The sequence below is a fragment of the Glycine max genome, chromosome 11, assembly GCF_000004515.6.
Source record: "Glycine max cultivar Williams 82 chromosome 11, Glycine_max_v4.0, whole genome shotgun sequence".
NCBI classification, from domain to species: Eukaryota; Viridiplantae; Streptophyta; class Magnoliopsida; order Fabales; family Fabaceae; genus Glycine; species Glycine max.
The window spans coordinates 7,176,544-7,198,212 of NC_038247.2; the positions used below are offsets into that span (position 1 = coordinate 7,176,544).

Here is a 21,669-nt window from a genome sequence, read left to right on the forward strand (position 1 = left end):
ACTAATTACGCACATAATAATTTAATGCATAATTATTTGCATACAAAATAATTTTATGACAATTATGACATTAAAAAACTAATCTTTATAGTATCTTGTGATTGAGCATAAATATGACTAATTTATATTTATTTTTTCTTAAAAGTAACAGATATCTCCCAATTCGTTATAATTCATTATAATTCAGTAAGTAAAAAAATATTTTAAATATTCAACATGAAATACTCATTCATTCATTTTTTAAAATATTTAATTATTTTAAAGTAATTAAGAGTAATGTATATTTTAATTCAGATTAATTAATACCATTAATATATTTTGATTCAAAATTACAATGTATTCAAATTAAGATAAGATATAAATAATTTATTGAGAAAACATAAATTTAATTCTTATTTTAATTTCCATAAGATATAGTAATTAATGAACCTTCAACGGACTATTTATATTACACAATAGTAATTAATAACTTAAAAAATGTTATATTTATGATACATTATTGATATTTAGCATAAAAATATCAATTTTAGCTTATAATTCCTAATTCAAAATTCTTATATATTAAAAATTTTAAAATTTTATATCATTTTTCAAAAACTAACATATGTTGTGAATGACATGTGTCACTTGAATTACAATTTTAATTTAAAAATATATAATAAAAAATTTTAATTTTATAAATATTTTATTTTTATGTTTATTTTAACGGGCAACTCCCAATTTAGATTATTTGCAATATTATCTTTCGATGATTATTTAAATCACCAACCTACTGAACATATAATTAATTATTATTTCTTTCATTGTATTTTTTTAAAAGGTTACCAGATATATAATCAAATATTAATAATAGACAACAGTAACTAATAACTAAATGCTTAAAATAGATAGATAAAAGTTATAAATAATTTTTAATAGAAAAGTTTTTAAAATATATATTTAAAATGTATGCTATAAAAATATTTAAAAACAACCTTTATCTGTGCATTTCACTAGTCACAAACACTCTAGTTATGTATATACTTTAAAATATATTGGAAGATAGGTTTGATTAGAATGACAGGAACTATAATCCATACTCATCATCAAAACCCTATTAGATCTAGTTTCTAAAATTCAAATTTGTCAAAATTAATTTTGAGACAAATCAGATAAATAAAATTTAGTTCACTGTAAGTATTTTTAATCTGAATTAGAATTTCACTTCAGTAACTTGTACTAATATTTAAGACAGATCTTTATCAGGCATGTTACATACAAGAAACTTTAATTCTATTTAAAGAACAATAACAATAACATTTAAAAAAAACTACATCTAAATTTTATCCTATATAAAATTAGTAAAATAAGATAATTCAGAAACACTCCTAATATAGTAGGACGGCCTAGTCGATTAGTTGACAATTAGTCCATTTTAAGTTTCGGTAGACCATTAATTAATTTATTAACTACACTCACTGCATTAATAAATGTTTAGTTGTGCAGGACGCTAAAAGAAACGCGAGTAATTAATTTGCCAGCAATAACATTTATACAAGTTAGATACCTCACTTTTTTGAAGTAAATTCATCTTTAAGGTGAATAGATAAGGATATACTGTTGATATAATTTAAGGAAATCACGATTTTAACTCATACTTTTTTCTTAAGAAGTTTTCGGACTCACATGTTAAACAGTACCATAGTAGCACTGTTCAAACCCACTCCCCGGTGATATAACAAGGACATCAATCAATAAAATTTCCCTAATAATCTATTTTTATAATTTATTCATGTTATATAGATACGTACACACAGATATAGATATATAGATAAATATAGACATGAATACAAATATTAAAGATAACTATAGTCCATAAAAAATTATAAAATTTAATCTCAATTTCAGTTAATTTTAATTGTTAACTACTGAAAAAGCCAGGTCCAGGTCGAGAAAGAAACCCCTCCCAGCATCTTTACCCATCTTCATCATATCTTCAACAGCATAATAACCAATTCTGGAAGCTTCAAGCACTGCTCAAACGGAGTTAAGAAGTAGTAACTTTTGAAGCTTTAGAAACAAAACTAGAAGTCATAATAGTCATATAATTATAAAGAAGTTCATACCATGTGTTCTATCAGGGGAAGCAACTAATTATCTAAACAAGCAATTGCCATCCTCGTTTCTGCTAGCATAGCCTGCAATAGGAGTGCGGCAAGACCCTTCCAACGTTTCTTCTGACTCAGTGAAGCAATGTATTCTGCATGCAAGAGTGGAACCAGAAAAAGCAGAATAGAACAGAACACTGCCATTCCGTTCTGTCCACATACCAAAGCTACCATTGTATGACCATCCTTAGTTCAACAGAGAAACCATCCTATCTAAGGAATGATTTTTAAGAATAAAGAACATAAGAATCCCAGATCCACAGCAATTTTATCTAAATTACAATTGGTTACAATCAAAATATTAACCAACCCCTCCCTAGATGAAAAATTGAATGACTCCTATAGATGACATCAAATATATAAAGTACTGAGTCACCAAACAGATGGTCCACAGCTAAAAGCCATCTCACAAGAAGAAAGCGATGATAATGAATTGATGATATCAATACCCATTTTCTCTCAAGGAAAAAGGCATTGGAAATCACAATTGTATTTTGGGTTTTTAGGATAACAATGAGAAATAAAAGATAACGAAAATATAAAGAGACAAGAGTACTGAGTTTAATATTAATGGAAACATTGTATAGTGGAAGGTTACAAGCTTACATTTAGAGATGGATATCTGTGGAGTATCTGTCACTTTCATCTGAGTGAAGGCAGTACCAACAACAGTTCCAGAGGGTAGATCAGCCAGTGAAACCGCACTCAAAAATATAAATGCATCTCTTACATCCTCACGTGGAAGGTTGCATGGTAGAATTGTTTTATCAGGTAAGTAGGAAAATCTTTCATTGAGTGGACAGCAATGTCAATGTCACCATTTATGAGTGCCTCGTCTAGACTTTTAAGAAGACGTAGATAATGCCTATTATCTTACAATAAGACTCTCAATCCTGGCATTGTCTATTACTTTACACTCATTGCCCTCATAAAATTTTAAGTATTACAAGGCCTGGATGTTAGGTTCCAGCAAAAATAATCTGCCTTTTGAGTCTGAGTGCTGGAAGCTCACTAACTGATTCGATAGATGCTGGTTTTCTTCTTGACAATATGTATATCAGTGAGTCAGAAAAGGTCTGCTCAAGGGTTAACACAAAATAAAGATGCTATGAAATTTTCTTCAACCATGCACCAATGGATGGAAGGATAAATGAGTTGTGATTGGAATTAATAGCATACTGTTTAGGAAAAGAAAAAAGGAACTTCCTTTTTTTAGTCATTCATGTCTCTACTCTAATTGGAATACAGGATTATATGCTTCATCATATATATAAAGCTAAGAAATATTATAAGCAGCCTATAATGACTGTTTCTATAAGAGAAAAATATATACAGAAGAATTTCTTGAACTCTTACCAATCAGATTTTCATCACTTTATGAAGAAAATCACAACTGTACAGCAAAAAAGATTTCTATTATCCCTCTATCAATCCCTTGCCTTCTATATTCTTTTTATTAGAGATTCTATTGATGCTTGGATTCTACTTCCTTCCATTTGCCTCACTGCTTGAGATGCCTCATGTAGATGCTGAATCCCACGACCCAAACTAGCAATGGAGGGGGCAGCAGGGAGAGACTCAACAGCACACTCGATCCCATCACCATACAAAAGCAGGCTTGTACAAGTTCCAATACTGCCTGCAAATGTAGCCCAAGGCAAGAACCCAACAGGTCGCACCTTCCGCTTCCTCATTATTTCATAGAAAGCTGTTCTCATGACCGAAATACTGGTTTTCTCAGCTGAGGCTATAACACCGTGAGCAACAGCTCGAATCTTTTCAGCAGATGCTGCTGCCTTCATGATGCCAGACGTTTTGACTCCTGAAGTCGCAATCCCTGGAGCCGCAACTTTAGAAGGGCCGAAGGCAAAAGCCAGCACCTTCTGCATCTGGCTGAGACCGATTTTGAGTGAAGTGGGAATTTTGAAAGTGACAACCTTCACTAGTGTTGATGCAGGGACTACTTTGGTCAGTGATGAAGCTCCTAAAACTGCTGTTGCTCCAGCCCCTACTGCCACCATAGGTTTATCTGTTAATAACCGCTTCTTCTCACTATGATTCAACGTAACCCCTTTACCCTCAGAATTTGTGATCAGTTCTCCAACCAACTCTTTGACTTCAACAGGAAGAGGAGTATCCCAGTGTTTCCTAAGACCAGCCAAGGCACTAGCATCTACCACTGCCACAATGGTCTTAAACTTATCAGTCTGACTCCGGATGGCCTGCGCAAAGAGTGCGTGCGACTTGTCATCAACCGGAAGCTCCGAGAACTCAATCTTATCTGACTTTGCAGCACTTTTCCTGTTAATCGGCCTCAAGCCCTTATTATTCAGAGCAATTCTAAGCCCCTCAACAGCAATCCTGAAAGTATAGACCTCAGAAACAGTTCTCTTGTCAAGAACCTCCCCTCTATTCACATCCAACAGCATCTTCTGCACATGTGCCAGCGCCTTCCCAAGCGATGGAAGATCACCGAATATACTATACAAATCCTCAAGCAAAGGATAAATAGACCTGGCAAAACCCGGGGTCTCATAACAACTTGATGGCTGAGTTTCCTCATTACCCTTCTCCAAAACAGAACTTGCATTGGCACTACTAAGCAAAAGTGGATCCAAAGAACCAGATAAAGCCTTAGCCAACATCATCCTAAGTTCCTTATCAAGAGAAAACCTCTTCAAAGCCGAAGGAGCCCAAGAAGCAGCATGCTGCTTAGGAACCAAACTATTAACAAGACTCCGAAAATGACTATCCCTATCACTATGACTATCACTATTATTACTATTACTATCACTATTACTATTACCCCAACAAGAAGGAGACTCTATAACAAGAAACGAAGATCCAACATCCTCAGCAGCCCTCTTAGCAGCCAACAAGGGACCATGAAAACTGGTTCCAAAGATCTCCCTCAACACAAAGTTACCTGCTACATTCTCATACATGTCCCTACCAATTTTATCAAGAAAACAGCGTTTGATTACCCCGAAAGAAGAGGTCGGGACCGGAACGGAGTCTTCTTCGGACTGAAGCTCGGAGAAGGGGGAAACGCCAGCTTGCACCAAAACGGCGTCGGGTTTGATCTCCTTGATGAGACACGTGGCATCGGAAGCTGATCGCTCCGATAAATTCAGAGAGGAGAGAATGTAAATGATGGATTGGGTCTGGGGATCACGCAGCGCGAATACGAATTGCTTCGTGTCTTGGGGGATGCTCAGTTTCTTCACCAATTGCTTCGAATCTCTTAACTCGTCCACTCTGAATGGCCATAGGTTTTGCAGATTCCGTAACCACGCAATCGCCATTTTGAGAGAAACACCACAAACCAATTTGGAAGGAAGAAGAAACTGAATGCTAAAGATTGAGGGTGAGGGATTGCGTCTCAAAAGATAGAATAAGTATGATTATTAAAATGGGAATACTTTTTAAAGGAAAATGAAAATAAGATTAAAACCAATTCAAAGTTCAAACTACTTCATATTAGATTGGACTAAATCGTTTAAGTTTTAAATCAAATTAATTAATTGAAGAGATTCATAGTATAATTTTACTCTTCAAATTCATTCAAAAAAAAAAAAACTGTTGCACAGTAAAGTGTAAATTACTTTTAATACCATGTTAAATAGCAAATACATAAATTATAATATTTTTTTGGGTTCCATGTTTTTTAAAATCCACAACTTTATCTCTTATTTTAAAATAGACATTTAATTCTTTATTTTTTTAAAATTCACAATTTTAATTTCATATTTTAAAATAGAAACATTAAATCTTCTAATTTTATAAAATTTATAATTTTGATATTTCCCTCAAGCTCAAAGTATTACTGTTAAGAAATTAAATTATTGCATAAATTAAATAAATTATCTTATGTTATATCATCAAATTTTGGTCACGTCAAGTTAATTTTTTTTTAATCTTTTTTATCGATCAAAAACCGAAATTGTGGATTTAATGAAAAATCGAAACACTAAATATTAAAGTGGTGAATAGCATGCCTCAAGTATGGTATTTGTAAGAATATCCTCGACACTAACTGCAAAGGTCAACAATAACAGTGGTGAACATATTTCAATGAGCGACAGTGATCAAATTCTTCAGTCCTTGTTGACTCCACCTGAGGTAGAAGGTAGCTAGATTTTAACAGCGATGGCCAAAGTCACCTAAAAAAGCTGGAAACTGATTTTAGATATAAATATTTTCTTGAAAACTTGTAGCAAACATGAAAGCTACTATAATATTCCCATGTAAAGATTTCCCTGAAGAAAGAAGAAAACAACCATTCAACCTTATACTAGGAACAATACACATAACACTCTACAAAAATTTGGCTTTCTAATCACCTTAAGATACAACAATTGGACCATGATGAGGGGCTCATTTTTCCAACTCAGATGAATATTTTAGTCCTTACAACATGGTTGAAGAATAGGCATACTTGGGATGCAGTCAACTAAAAGAGCTGACCGTGCAACCTCCCTGATCAAGTATTGTGTTGGCCATTTAATGTGGATAGTTAACGACTGAAAAAGCCAGGTCCAGCTCGAGAAAGAAGCTCCTCTCCAGCATCCTTACCCATCTTTATCATATCTTCGAAAGCATATGAACCAATTCTGGAAGTTTCGAGCACTGCACAATCCAAGTTACAGACAAGCTTAAATAATAATAATAGTAATAACTTTTGAAGCTTTAGAAACTAAACGACAAGTCTCAATAGTCATATAGTTGAAAAGAAGTTCATACCGCGGGTTCCATCAGGGGAAGCAACTAATCCTCTAAACAAGCAATTGCCATCCTCGTTTCTGCTAGCATAGCCTGCAATAGGAGTGCGGCAAGATCCTTCTAACTTTTCAAGGAAGGCTCTTTCACAGGAAACTGCTAGTCTTGTTTCTTCATGATTCAATGAAGCAAGGTATTCTGCCTGCAGAAATCAGCCAACCACATAAAGAGAAAACTAAACTAATAATTATGCAATTGTATCAAGTACGAAATATTTAAGACAGAATAGTTCCTCAGTCCTCACTATAAAGTCTCTTATATTGATAAAGGTAGAGTGGAAAATAGGGGGAGGGATGTCCAGGATCTATTAGAATTTTGTATGACATCATTATACATAATATCAATCTGATGTCCTATTCGAAGTCTCTATTCTCTCTTTTTCTCCTTCCCTAGCTAAGTACTATAATTTGAAAAATTAGATCTAAAGTTTATCAGATGCCATATTTGTACAAGTTATTTTGAGTTATTCCCTAGTAATTTTTAAATCTCAACCAACTGACGCATACTGCATTACCAATTAGGCAATACAGATAGATATACATCCACAAGCCATGCATTACCAATTAGGCAATACAGATAGATATACATCCACAAGCCATATCATCCCAGTTATTGGCCAGCCACTATCAAGTATTATTTCTTCAAGTATATGCTATTAGATGAAAATGCAAGTTGATAACTGCTGTGTATGAGTATACTTTGTAATTAAATCACATAAAAAATTGTCGGATTGTCCCTCTTTTATTGCTTTTTTTTTTGTGTGAATCGTTAGGATTTTGACACCATATGAGTTTTTGTCCAGTAGGTGTTTAAACTGGTAAATTTATACTGTTTTGATGGTGTATTTTTTGTAGAAACACAGAATAAGGCTTGAAAGAAAAGTTGAAGATCTAGAGACTCTCGCTCAGCGTGATACAGTCGCTCAACGGGCAACACTCGCTTAGCGCGAAGAAATCACATGGAGAAGTCTGATATCACGTGAAGGCACGTTGACTACTTACTCATCGCTTAGTGAGCAGTCGCACTTAGAGCAAGGTCACAAAAAACATAACAGAATTGCGTTTTAAAGTGAGGAAAAAGAGGGGGAGGATTATTCAGTTTTCATAGAGAGTAAAGTCTAGGGTTCGTGCAAGAAGAAGGAAAATCAAACTTTAAGAGCCATTTCATCCCTTCATCTCCATTCTTCTCAATTGTCTCCACCCTTTTGCAATTGTAAGCCTCTTATGACAATGAGAGGTTAAACCACTCATTGTTGAGAGTTTAACAACCAAACACTCTTGATGTAATGACTCTTACTATTTATTTAATGTTATTTTAGTTTCATTGTCTCTTTTCTGTACTTATTCTTATGCTATGTTTTAGGGTTTAGGCATTGAAAAATGTTTATTTCTTAAGAACTGGAAAAGAGCATTTAAATAATTCATCTATAGTGATAGAATGATGTTGTATGCATCTTCGTTAATAATGCAATTTAACTCGGATATTTCTTAAGGAATTAGGAGAAGAATTAGGTAAATTTGACTCTTTCATGTGAGGAATCATGATTAAAGTATATGAGTAGATGTAGGTGATAATGAAATAATATTGAATAGAGAAAAATCATTAACATTGCATCAAGGGTAGTTTCGGTAGGCTAAGTCCCATCATATCCGTATTCTGCATCAACCGTCGCTTCTCCGCTTCGAGTATTTGTTTTTCTCACCTTGCACGTGCTAGATAATTAGTTTAATTTTATGTCAATTTACATTTAATGTTTCATATTTCAAGGTGGACTCAACACCTGGACTTCCGTTTTACTTTATTACTTGGACGAATTGGTACACTTGCCAATGAATTAACACAAGTTTTTATCTCTGATATAGCTCTCACTTGATTGACAACAGCCAAAAACCATACATGTACCTAGAAGGCATGATACTATGGCTTACAAAACAATACAACATTAACTAATTATCATGTAAGGAAACATCACTGTAGCATGTCCAAGTAGCAAGATGATGCAAATAATGCACTATAGTTAATTAAATACTCACCATTTTATCATCGTTACTTCTACAGGCTATTCCAATTGCACCTTGGGCAACAGCTGGAAGCATATCATCAATTGATAGGATCGAAGACACATTTTCTGTCATATTTAATCGTTTGAGTCCAGCTAATGCCAATAGGGTAGCTTGGACAATGCCCTCACTGAGTTTTCGAAGCCTTGTTTGGACATTGCCACGGAAATTTTCCTCCACCTGAGATTAAAATTATAGGTTAGATAAGAATCATTCAGTGGTCCAGAAAACTAAATTGTCACTAATGAGGTAACTCAAGAACAGTTAAATGAAACAAGACACAAAAATGAAATGTTAAAGAAACACAATCATACAGATAGAAATCGTATAAGAAGGCTAGACTTATAAGAAGACATAGATAATGCCCATTATCCTAGTATAACACTCTCAATCATGGCACTGTCTATCACTTTACAGTTTACACTCATTGCCCCGATTGTATTAAGCACTATTACCATATTTGATGCCACCTATAATAAAATAACAATGGTATGAAGCAATACCAGTCCCCATTTCATATGTCTTCAGAAATCTATTGATAGAATTTGGTAGACATGCTAGAATAGGATGGAGCATAACATGAGTTTTGTTCTATGTTTGGTGTATCATAAAATAGAACAAAATGGGATATTGAATCAAAAAGGCATGACGTTTTAAAGAGTGGAACCGAAAAAAGGCAGAACAGGACAGAACCATGCCGCTCCGTTCTGTCCACAAGCCAAAGCTACCATTGTATCCTTAGTTCGATAGAGAAACCATCCAATCTAGAGGCTGATTTTTAAGCATGAATAGCATACAGAATTCCAGATCCACAGCAATTTATCTAAATTACAATTGGTTAGAATCAAAATATTAACCACCCTCCTCCCCAAATAAAAATTTGAATGCCTCCCATAGATGACCTCAAATATATAAGTACTAAAGTCACAGTACCCATTCTCTATCTAGTAAATGGCATTGGAAATCATAATTGTGTCTCAGGCTTTTAGATAATAATTAGAAAAATAAAAGACAATGAAAAAAGATTAAGTCAAGAAGAGAGAAATGAGTTTAATATTAATGGAAACATCTATATAGTGGAAAAATCATGATAATACAAGCTTACATTTAGAGATGGATATCTGTGCAGTATCTGTGACTTTCGTCTGAGTGAAGCAGTACCAACAACACTTCCAGAGGGTAGATCAGCCAGTGAAGCTGCACTCAAGGATATAAATGCATCTCTTACGTCCTCACGTGGAAGGTTGCATGGTAGAATTGTTTTATCAGGTAAGTAAGTGGGTACATCTTTCATTGAGTGGACGGCGATGTCAATGTCACCGTTTATGAGTGCCTCGTCTATTTCTTTTGTGAACAGGCCCTTCCCGCCGATGTCTGCAAGTGGCTGTGATAGTATTTTGTCACCAGTTGTTTTTATTATCACAATCTGAATAGCCCCTTCTTCCGCTAGCTCTGGATGTGATGCCATGAGCTTGTCTCTGGTCTCATATGCCTGAGCCAGAGCTAGTGGACTGCTCTAAATAAAACAAAATTATAAATAAACCCAAATAAACAAGGGGAATCCAAGACCATTTTGTCAAATGAATAATGGAAGCAAACAGAATCATGCAGCTAATAATAATAAATCGGGTAAAAAAAATAGATATAAACATTTTCATTACAGAAGAAAACAAAGATAAGATTGCTTTTCTTTCAAATAATTTAAATTTACTCCAATCCCTAGGGTTTAAAAGGGTATGAAGTCAACTTAAATCTACCGAGATGGGTAAAATTTACAAGCATTTCACCCACTATTTCATTTATCCTTTTTTTTCCTGAAAATACATCAAACAAAAAAAATAAAGCAAGCAGCAGTGTAATGAAGGATCATGGACAATTCTTCATGAAGCATAAGTGTTGCATAAAGTAAAGCCCCTTCTGTTTCGAGAATCACAAATCCACATAAAAGCACAGAAATTGTCTTCAATTCTGTCATAAAACTAACATTTAAAATACTGACTAGTTGGATTGATGATATATATAGAGAATGAATGGCCTTTAAAAAAGAAGCTAAAGCTGATCCATTGAAGAGAAGAGTAGAGTACCTTCCTCTGGTACCAATTTTGAGGAGAGCAACCTTAGTCTGCGAAGTTTGTTGCTCAACGGCAATGGAAGCCCTGATGCCACATTTGGAGAAAGCTGAAGTTGTGATTCTGAAAGATGGGAACACCAATGCAGAGCAGAGAGTCTCCATTTCACAACTTCAATTGCCTTACCTTGCCGATGATAGATAGATAATGACATATGATTTCATCTCCCAAGATAAAACGATATAATATGGTCCTACCTTACCCAGACTAGTCTAATTATATTTGTCTAAAGGGATAAAATGTATTGCCACATTAAATTAAATTTCTTTAAAGTGTTGCATTCTATCGCCCCAACGCATTTACATTTACTTCTTGTCGTCACTATAAATATAATCCACTCGGGTTATTCACAACTAGTACTAAATTCAGTAAATTGTCACTCGCTCTAAATTTTAGGGTTTTAAGTTTATTATGTCATTATATATTTTTTTGCGAATTTATATATTTATATATGTTTAAAAACTATTTGTATATTTTTTTAACTTAAAATAATTATTCTGAATATAATAAAAAAATTGAATAGTAGAAAATTATTGAATTTCGGTAATGTAGAATACTGAAGTGAAAAAATATTTTAAAAAATATTTTTCAAGATAAAATACATGTTTATACCAAAATATTAATTTCATTTTGGCATACCTTTGACAGGAAAAACATGATTAAATCTCTATTCAAACAAATTCACATGAAATAATGTGTATGGAATAACTCAAAATCACTCGTGTTCTCATCTAATATTATTTTTCACTAAATTTTACTTGAATCTTCTTCAATAATTTATAATGCAAAAAAGTTAACAAAATGGAACAAATAATATATATAAAAAAAAGAGAAGAATGTATAGAATATAGGTGATTATGAAGGAGTTGTAATTAGTCTTTCTTTATTTTTCCTGATGCATAATATAATATATATATATATATATATATATATATGTTTGAATATATGTTTATTCTGATATATTTAGCCTGATCTTAAATAGACTAGACCAAACTAGCCGCTTAGTAAATGGACCATGTTTGAACTTGATCCACGATGAAAACTTGAATTTATTAAAAAAAAAACATGTTTGTAATAAAAAACAAATAAAAATACTATAGTATATTGAAAACTTGAATTTATTAAAAATAAATAAATCTAACGTATGTATAAGATTATGATTTCCATCGGGTAATAAATTTTCTCGCTTTGATATTTTTTTTCCTCATGTCTTGATAATTTTAATTCTACTTGGGCTGGAGATGAATCATACCTAAAAAGTTGCTATGCATTTTCCTATAAAGTCCGATGCTTCCCCAAAGATATTATATATTTGGTAAAGTGGAAATGAAAAGGAAAAAAAATATAAAAGTTTTAAATTAAAGTAAAGAGGAAAATGATAGATCTCACGAAATTTAGTTTTACTGTTCATTACACTTAATTTTCATCTTTTTGTCTCTACAAACGGAATACATTCAGATACTTGCAGGGTATTTCTATTTTGTTTTTATTTAAAGAAGAAGAAGAAAGTCCTTTCTCTTCAGGAACAAAAATGTTCTATAATCCACATGAGATCTTGTTGAGAAGTAAATTGGAGAAGCAGAGCGAGTTACAGCAAGTTATTCAACTTCAAGAAAGAAGGCTAATGAATTTGCACCTTCTAGACTTAAGTATAATCACATTCACCATCTGCAGTGTAGCCCTTACCACAAATTCATAGTCATATTAACAACAACATTAAAGGAAATATTACAAGTGAATTGATTGTAATTTCTACCCCACGATACATTTTCTTGCACAATGACAATTGACAACCTTGTTTCAACCATTTTGATATAAATTTTGCTGCACAGTGACAACCTTGATCCAGCTAGCGTGCATGATACTGGCAGTGGGAATAAGAAGGATAGTACAGAGGCAGAAATAACATATAAGGTATCTTTCTGATCTTATTCCTGTTTGTTGCATTGCATCGATCTGTAATGCAGGTTTTCGTGGTTATTATTCATTTTGTTTTTCCCTCCCTTGTGGGTATGTTTGTGTTCCAAGTTTTTTATATTGTTAGTGCTTTTCTTGTCTGTGGAGCAGACCCAGCAGCTTCATGATAGCCTTTTTGCTTCCCAAACAAAAAGCTGCTGGAGATAATTGGCATTGGCAGAGGACAGTGAGAGTGCTTTATTCTCAACAACTTGATATGTCTCAACAAGGGGCAAGGGCACTACTGGTTGCAGTTTGTATGCTGCTGCACTTCCCTGCCACAGTAATATTGTTGTGACAATTGAAGTGTGGGTTTCAGGCTCTGCATTTCTAGATTTTCAAATGTAGGCAATAAAAATAGAAGTGGAAATTGGGGATATTTTTAAGGTAACATGTATTTCTTTTTCGTTTTCTTCTTGAAAATTTCTTTACTAGTAAGAATCATCTCCGATAGAATTGATAAGAGACATTTTTTTCAGGGAGTATGTGATAACTTAAATTCATTTTTCATTTTTTGTGTAAAAATTAACATATTCTGTGATAATTAATAAATTAATTTTTAACTTGAATTAATCAATTGAATCATATGAGTTAGTTTATTATGTAATGATAAAAAATAATCAACTTATGAAGTTGCAACTGTTTAAAAGGTACAATAAAATATTGCAAAGTACTCCAGTAAAAAAATACATTTTTTAATAGTTTTGTATTTCTTATTTTTTTAATCATTTATCTTATAATATATTGTTTTATTAGCAAATATTTTTATTAGTAAAAGAATCAAACTCATAAGTCTTCTTTCTCTTATTTTTTTTCTCTTATCACCCCCATCAACCTACTAACTTTTATCATCTTATAGTATGTGTATATATTGACTATAAAATAAAAATAAATTAAATGACAGTTTTAGTCAAAGGAGACAAACGAAACGCCAATAGCATGGGCAAAAACTGAGGTGTGTCGGAAAAGGGATAGTCTAATTAATTTTATGTTTGATATTGAAAATTGAACCCCAATTGTATCAAACCCAACCACCCTCATGAAAGGTTAAGTTGAAGTAACAAGCATTACACTGTTTTTTGTTTCTTCAATTCGAGCATCTCTTCTTTACATGCAATGACTATTCTTTTACCAAAGAAAAGATCGAATTGCCCATGAGCCTTATTAGAACGGTAAGGTTATAATTTCCCTAAGTTATGTTGTGTTAGGCTAATATATAATTTCAATTTGACAACCAACTAGTAAAATTCTAATTAAAAATTGTATTGTAGGCATAATTGCCAATTTAATTTTACCAAAACCTGAAATAATAAAATGCCCCATTGAACTTTACTCATTACACTAAGATCCGTGCAAACAAATATTGATTATTTTTCCCTTTGTACCTCCGAATGTGGGCGCGTCAGGCCTCTATTTTTTGCAAAGTCAAAGTAGACAAAGATGGGTTGCTAGAAAATTTGGCTTTTTGTAAGTAATTGCACAGTCCACACCACAGAGCGATAATAATCCGATTCCCATGGTTAGAAAGCAAACAGAAAAAGTATCACATCAATGGTTCAGCAAATCTCTGTACTTTACTTAATGTTGCAGATTTAGTTTCCTTGAAAGGAAGGTGGTCCAAATGATGGCCAGCCAGAAAAATAATGACGTTGCTGGCTAGATACCTGCAAGTCATGTGCCTCCACCACCACACCTATCATTCAAAATTCCCTTTATAAAGAATGCTACGCAAATGCAACCTTGTTTCATTGAAATAAATGAAAGAGTGTGAAAAGTTGGTGGGTCAGCAGTAGTTGAAGATAAGGAGTTAAAGGTTTGTGCTTTATAGTATTACTTTAACTATTATATATACTTGCAAAAACCATGGGTTACTTACAAGCAGAATTAGGTGCAGGTGCCACGGAGAAACAAATACTACTCATTTAGTGTGTGTGTGTGTGTGAACTGAAGAGTACTCTTTGGAAACCAAAGTATAAAGGTACAACTAGTTTATCTGCTTCTGGGTGAGATTCATTTTACTGCTTCATTCATTTTCATAGTTACATAAGACTTTGCTGTTGTTGTATTCATTTTCATGGTTACTACTTCATTCACTAAAATCTCTGTCTTCCGGGTTTAATTTCTGGTATCTATCTTCATCTCAGAGAGGATAATGGTTGTCCAAAATCTCAAAAAACTCTTTTTTTTTGTGGAAAGAAAAGAATTAAAACGAAATAAATTAGACACTTTATGCGTGCATGTGACACAGAACTCTCACTGGTGCATGCAGTCTCATGTTTTATCCTTTCTTGTTCCTTTTTCTGTGATTTTTGTTCCCTTGTTCTTCGTTCTGTCCTTGTGATCTCTTGAAAAAAAAAACATTCTGGGTGGGTTGGTCTTCACGTGGAAGAGAAAGTTGAAAAAAGTACAAGGGAGGAAACACGCGTCTCAGAGTGTACATTCGACACATCATTTCTTTTATATTTGCATAATGTTCAGCATACATTAGTCTTTGACTATGTATGACTTGGAGGCAGAGTTAAAGGGATTTGAAGTTATAACATTTATGTACTGTTATCTATTGTTGGTCGGTGGTAGCCACCAGCCACCGCCCACCCTAATTCTAGATAGAATAATGACAACACATATACATTGAAATCAATTTTCTAATATGCAGCAACAGCAGCAGCAGGGAAGCAATGGAAGGTGGTATATCGAATAGTACAGCTACAGGTCTTAATTTCTTTTGAAATTTTATATTTATAAGTTTCTTTTTATATATGTTGACTCACACACACACAAACTCAAACTAATTAATAATCTAGTACAATGTTTTTACCCTATGGTTTCTTGTGGTGACATTTGTATGGCTTTGTCATTGACCTATAGCATTTGTTTAAAGTTATATTTTCTTCCATGAAATAAAAAAAATAAAAAGCAAGATCTGTGATTGGCCAAATACCATTTATTCATATGATTTTTTTTTATAGTAGTATTTTCTTTTCTCTTATTATTTTATTGCACAAAAAGCTAGACTAGTTTTATTTCGCATTTTCATTGTAACATTAAATGGAGATCATCTTGCAATAAGTATCATTTTAGCATGACATGCTATGCCTATGACCCCATGTGCGGTGAAATAAAAAATGTTATGTCTCTGTTGACAAATGTGTCATTTTATTGGAAATTTAATTAGGAACGACAGAGTCAGAGTTGGAAGCCTTGCAGAGAGAGCATGAAGAGAAAAATATGAAAATTAAAGAGCTCAAGAGACAGATTGAATTGACAAAGAACCGCTTGGAAAAGAAAAAGAAAGAAGTCACGGAGGAGCAAATGGGAGGTTTCAATATAAGCAAGAAATATAACAGCCTGACAGAGGAATAAAATGAAATGCTAGCTGAAAAATTAAGGGAATCAAAGTAATAAATCTCAAATTATTAAGCCTAGCTATAAACATTACTAGTTTCGGATATATTTAATCAAAGATATGGATATATCTAATTAAAGTTAACTATTGTTTCTCCATATTGCTTGTATTTTCTGTTTCAAGAAATGAGACTAAGAGGGACGGTTCCCCTTGACATGAAAACATAATCAGACGAGCAATGTTTATAGATGATTAACTAGTAATAAATATTTTTGCTTAGGTGAAATTATTTCAGCCGTTAAATTGATTAAAATGAGCAATTGAAATTTGGTGTATTTCTTTAAATTTACATATAATATAAACGGATTCTCTTTTATATATATATATATGAATGATGAAGATGAGAAATAAATCTAAAAGAATTATTATTGGTATAAGTTGATTCATCTCCTTTCAATAAACATGTTTTAACAATGCAATTAAAGATCAAGAACAAGAAGGTAAAGAACATATATATATATATATATATATATATATATGCCCTCACATTATATTTGTCGGCGGCCATAGAAGACATGAGTCCAACCTTTGATTCTTGGGAGAGCCATAAGTTTCAAAAGTAGCAGATTCGAACCAGAAGTAGAGCCGTAAAACCCAATATATATTTTTGAATCCAAAACAAACACTTCATTAGACTCACACATAAGACTCTCATAAACATTACTACTAGTATCATTTATCGGCGAGTAAACAGATCGATGCTAAGTGCTTTATTTGATTGGATTGCAAAAGCTAGTGCAAGCTCTGTAGCTTCAAGGACTCTTTGGCAATCTTGTCCTTCTGCCATTGAGACTCATCTGTTAGCTGATACTGTAGGCATCCCTTTTGTTTATAGCCTTTTGTTTCTGTTTTTATTCTCACCGATGAAAAAAATTGGAACTGGGTTGTGGTAGTAGTAGCGGTGGTTTTGGAAAGTAGTATAATTTGAATGACTTGTCAGGATTAAAGATATCAAAATATTGCTCAGTAATTCAGCTAGCACCTGGCTTTTGCTCCCTTTTTTTTTTAAAAAAAAATGTAGGTCGACTAATATTAAAACTAATTATATGAGGACTCCACGGATACTATAATTTCTCTAATTTTTTTTTCTAGCCTACCTCCATTAATTATTAGATACTTAAAAATACATCCAACAGAAATTTGGTTTGTATTTATTTATACAAAGTAAGTAAAATAGTACAAAACTAAATTAGGACATTTCGTATTTGTAATGTAGGGTATAGATAAGCTTTTAATAGATGTGCACACCCAACCCTCTTATTCAAAGTAAATAAACATAGGAGCATATATATTTCTCTCAGTTTCAATTGTTGAAACGAAGTTGGTATTTGGATGATTTATCAGGCCTGTAGAGACCAAAATGTCGCTCAGTTTCCTTACCCGACTTCTGGTTTTCATCGAACATGGCAAACAAGTAAGTCTCTATAGGCCCACGCCTTTTCGGAGTTCCATTCCCACTTGAGACATGATCAATCAAATTACTGTAATAAGTGCGTGCATTTTCAATAGAGGCTCCATCTCCACCTTCAGAGGGCCAGCCACTCTCAGAAACAACTATCTTCAAATTAGGTGCTCCCACTTTCTCAACAGCAGCATATATTGAATCCAACATAGCATCAAAGAGGTTTTGGTACCCAGCGTTGTCGATTCCTTGTTGGTTAAAAAGAGCTTATTCAAGCTTAATGTTTTATTGATGATCATCAACATAAGCAAAGTAAGGGTATACATTGGCAAGAAGTGGGGCTCCATTGTTCACTAGGAAGTTGATAATTGGCTTTATATATGGCTCTACATCGCTTTTAAAAACGGATGTACTGGGTGGGTAGGCGGGTGCAGCAATGAAAGCAGAGTATATTGCTGTTGACACCTTGAGTCGGCCATGCAAATTGGCTAATGAAATTGCTTTTTGAATGTTGGTCATAGCAGGTAGAATGTATTGGACCGACCTCATTGGTATTGGGGCCAATTTCGTTTCCAACAACGATGTACTTAAAATTGACGTCTCGTGAGTAGGGTGTCACGTACTTATTGACCCAGTCTCTGGCTGCATTAGCGTTTGTCAGAGATTGAAGGGTATCCTTAGCAACGTCCATGATCAACTCAATGCCTGAACCTCTAAGGGCTTGGAGGGCTTTTTCATAGTATATACGCATTCTACCTATGCCATTTGTTTTGTATAAATCCACAACTTCTTTCCCTGATGGTAGATATTACCACCATGTACTCCATAGCAAACTCCTATGGATTGTGCAACTACATGATATTTAAATAATAGTTAGTTAAATCATCATGAGAGGATAAACACATCAATATTACAAATTAAGAATACAATATAAACTTAAAAATATGTTTTTAAGATATATCTCAATAATGTAAATATATCCAAAAGTATGTATATAAACAAATGTGATAATTGTAATCTATATATAGACCCGCTTAGTAGTTGTACTATAACATAAGGAGAAAAAGTGTCACAGAGAAATTAATTAAGGGAAAGAAGTATAAACCTGTAATGTACGATAATATTTCAACAAGCAGCAATATGGCAGACATTGCAGTGCTGTTTTTAAGAAACATATCAATGTATTAAACCAAATCTTAATACACAACTCCTGTATCTTCCACCTTTCCAGCTAGCCTATTTATATGCATAATAAGGAACCTGGAACCCGAATATTTGTATGGCACGGTACTGCTTCCACAACAAAGACTTTAGCCCCGTCAATCACTTTACTATATATAAGTGTTCGTCAAAATTCCGACAACATCCAGCTACTCATTTAGGTGAAGGTGCATAGAATATTCATTGATGGCCACAAAGTAGCAATTAATAGCATTAATTGATAATTATGGTCATTTCTTCATACTTAGTCAGCTAGCCTTACGTGAAGGAAACGTTCTTAAATACACGTCACATATAGTCAACGCGGCGGTCTTCTTTTGGTAAGTCTATGCAACTAATTAAAATGACTCGTATATTTGGATTCATATTGGAAGGGGTCAGAACTCAGAAGTTTGTATGGGACTTCTCTTCTAAATATCTAAATATTTTAATGAATTACTCCCAGCTCAGCTGGCTCCTTCACACTCAAGTATTTATCACCAATTTCAATCTTCTTTAAAAAAGAAAGCATACGTAAGAACATTATTAATGGGGGCAAGATCCAGACAAAAAGAACCATTTTATAGAAACCACAGTACTAGAGTCAGAGTCCTCATATAATCAATATTAATACCAGAGATACTTTTTATTAAACAATCAAAAAGTTTTTTTTTTCCTTTGTAGAACCCATTTACTACAAAGAATATCTATGACTTTAATTAGAATGAATTGAAACTGTAAAAGTGTTTTTTTTTTTTTTGTTACATAGCTTGTTCTTCATTTTTACAAGCGTAGAAGTGTTTTACTTTATTATCCGATGATTATGAATTGTCATGTATTGAAATATTATTAAATTTAAAAATAATTATTTTAAAATTCATATTTAAGGCAATTTTTAAATTATTGGCAGTGTAAATTTTTTTATTCTATCAGTAAATCAAAATTAAACTAAAAATATACTCATAAAACTCATTTTTATAATATTTTTATTTTTTTTGTAAATATTAGTTACACTGTAAATGCAGTTATACTATATACAAGTTGTTTATATTTAATATTTAGAATAATAAGTTCTTTATTTAATAAATAAATATTTAGAGTATATTTTATATACCAGTTTTATGAAATATCTATAATCAAAATGCTTCTAATTAAAAGAATATTTGGTCAAATCATGAAAAAGATTATTCCAAGCATACTTAAAATAATATGGGCTTTGATATTTCTCTTTTAGCTCTATTGATTAGTACTGCTCTGATAAACTAGTTCTGATATTTTGTTTCGGGAAATTGATCTTAGGTATCTGGCCGGGTAACTATTTTGTATACCATGTTTTGATACTAACAAATAAGGGAGTCCAAGGAAACATGCAAAAATAAGAAATAATATATATATATATATATAAAAGAGCTTGCGTACGTGGCATTATGTCTTATCTCCATTCTCCACCTTTGGCTTACAACAACTAAATTACTATCGTATAATATAATGGAGTTACTTATAGTTAGAGTGTAACAGCTAGCCTTAAAGTTCCAGCAGGGGAACTAGCAATAATGTGCATTACAGTAGATATCACCATGCATGCACCATATATATATATATATATATATATATATAACACCGCACAAAAAGTGCTAATATACTAAAAAAGTTGTAAGAATGTATTATATAAAGAAATAATTTCTCAAAAATATTTAATATAATCTGGATAGAATGTAAATATATATAATAAAAATAACTAAACAAATATGATTATTGTAATTTATAGACCTGCTCAAGTAGCTAGTCGTATAACATACTAATATAAGGAGCAAAAAGAAGAAGAAAAAAAGGTGTGTTACTTAGAAAGGGGGAGAAATAGACCTGTAATGGACGATAACATTCCAACTAGCAGCAATATGGAAGACATTGCAGTGCTGTTTTTAAGAAACATATCAATGTATTATACCAAATATTAACACACAACTCCTTTATCTTTTACCCTTAAGCCAACCTCTATATTTATATGCATTCAGAACCCAATAACATGCATGGTTCGTATGGCATATGGTAGTACTTCTACAACAAAGACTTTAGCCCAGTCAATCAGTTATTGAGTGTTCAAATTTTGCTGTCAAATTCCAACCGCATATTTCGGTGAAGGCGCATACAAATATCCATTATATTGATGGCCTTAATTGATAATTAAGGTCATTTCTGCATACTAGTCAGCTTGCCTTACGTGAAGGAAACGTTTTCAAAAACCTTTTATTACTTCACATATATTCGATCTGTTGGTAAGGTATATGCAACTAATTTAAATCACTCGTATATATCTGGATTCATATTGGAATGAAGGGCTCAGAACTCAGAATTTTGGTTGGGACTTCTCTTCTAAATATTTTACAAAATTCCTCCCAGCTGATGGCTCCTTCACATTCAAATGCACACACGTCACTAGTCCATCATCACCAGTTTTTAATTTCTTTAAATAAAAACGTATGAACTAATTAATGGCGGCTAGAAAAAAAGAACCATTCTGTAGAAACTATAGTACCTATAGACTCAGTCCTTATACAATCAATTTTAATACCAGACGAACTACTTTTTA

The 21,669-nt window shown here is 32.9% G+C and overlaps 2 protein-coding genes, 1 long non-coding RNA gene and 1 pseudogene across 5 annotated transcripts; 1 reads left to right on the plus strand and 3 right to left on the minus strand.

Annotated features, from left to right (window-relative positions):
* Positions 1-1,862: 1,862 nt before the first annotated feature.
* Positions 1,863-5,544, minus strand: LOC100798853 (uncharacterized). Its single transcript, XM_041006659.1, has 2 exons — positions 2,106-5,544; positions 1,863-2,012 (listed from the first exon to the last, which is right to left on the minus strand). Exon 1 carries the CDS (start codon positions 5,450-5,452, stop codon positions 3,590-3,592), a length of 1,863 nt encoding a protein of 620 aa, XP_040862593.1. The 5' UTR covers positions 5,453-5,544; the 3' UTR covers positions 1,863-2,012; positions 2,106-3,589.
* A 786-nt stretch (positions 5,545-6,330) lies between these two features.
* LOC100810357 (porphobilinogen deaminase, chloroplastic) lies at positions 6,331-11,338 on the minus strand. Of its 2 annotated transcripts, none has more exons than XM_003537691.5 (5): positions 11,071-11,338; positions 10,092-10,497; positions 8,960-9,166; positions 6,891-7,068; positions 6,331-6,776 (listed from the first exon to the last, which is right to left on the minus strand). In XM_003537691.5, the coding sequence occupies exons 1-5, from the start codon at positions 11,217-11,219 to the stop codon at positions 6,664-6,666; spliced, it is 1,053 nt and encodes a 350-aa protein (XP_003537739.1). In that variant the 5' UTR covers positions 11,220-11,338; the 3' UTR covers positions 6,331-6,663. The 2 variants fall into 2 exon arrangements, with proteins under 2 accessions (XP_003537739.1, XP_025980159.1); XM_026124374.2 differs by having other exon boundaries at positions 10,092-10,502; positions 11,071-11,210.
* A 3,418-nt stretch (positions 11,339-14,756) lies between these two features.
* On the plus strand, positions 14,757-16,666 carry LOC100810887 (uncharacterized). Of its 2 annotated transcripts, none has more exons than XR_416682.4 (4): positions 14,757-14,884; positions 14,966-15,049; positions 15,728-15,783; positions 16,247-16,666. It is a non-coding gene; the product is annotated as an uncharacterized lncRNA (long non-coding RNA). The 2 variants fall into 2 exon arrangements; XR_416683.4 differs by having other exon boundaries at positions 14,830-14,884; positions 14,960-15,049.
* Positions 16,667-17,701: 1,035 nt separating this feature from the next.
* Positions 17,702-19,994, minus strand: LOC100799372 (glucan endo-1,3-beta-glucosidase-like; annotated as a pseudogene).
* Between the last annotated feature and the right edge of the window lie 1,675 nt (positions 19,995-21,669).

Coding starts and splice junctions, on each gene's coding strand:
- LOC100810357 (XM_003537691.5), bottom strand. CDS start 11,219: ATGGAGACTCTCTGCTCTGCATTGGTGTTCCCATCTTTCAGAATCACA. Junction 10,498..11,070: donor AAAATTGGTACCAGAGGAAG/GTACTCTACTCT, acceptor TATTTAGAGCAG/TCCACTAGCTCTGGCTCAGG. Junction 6,777..6,890: donor TTCCCCTGATGGAACCCGCG/GTATGAACTTCT, acceptor TGGATTGTGCAG/TGCTCGAAACTTCCAGAATT.
- LOC100798853 (XM_041006659.1), bottom strand. CDS start 5,452: ATGGCGATTGCGTGGTTACGGAATCTGCAAAACCTATGGCCATTCAGA.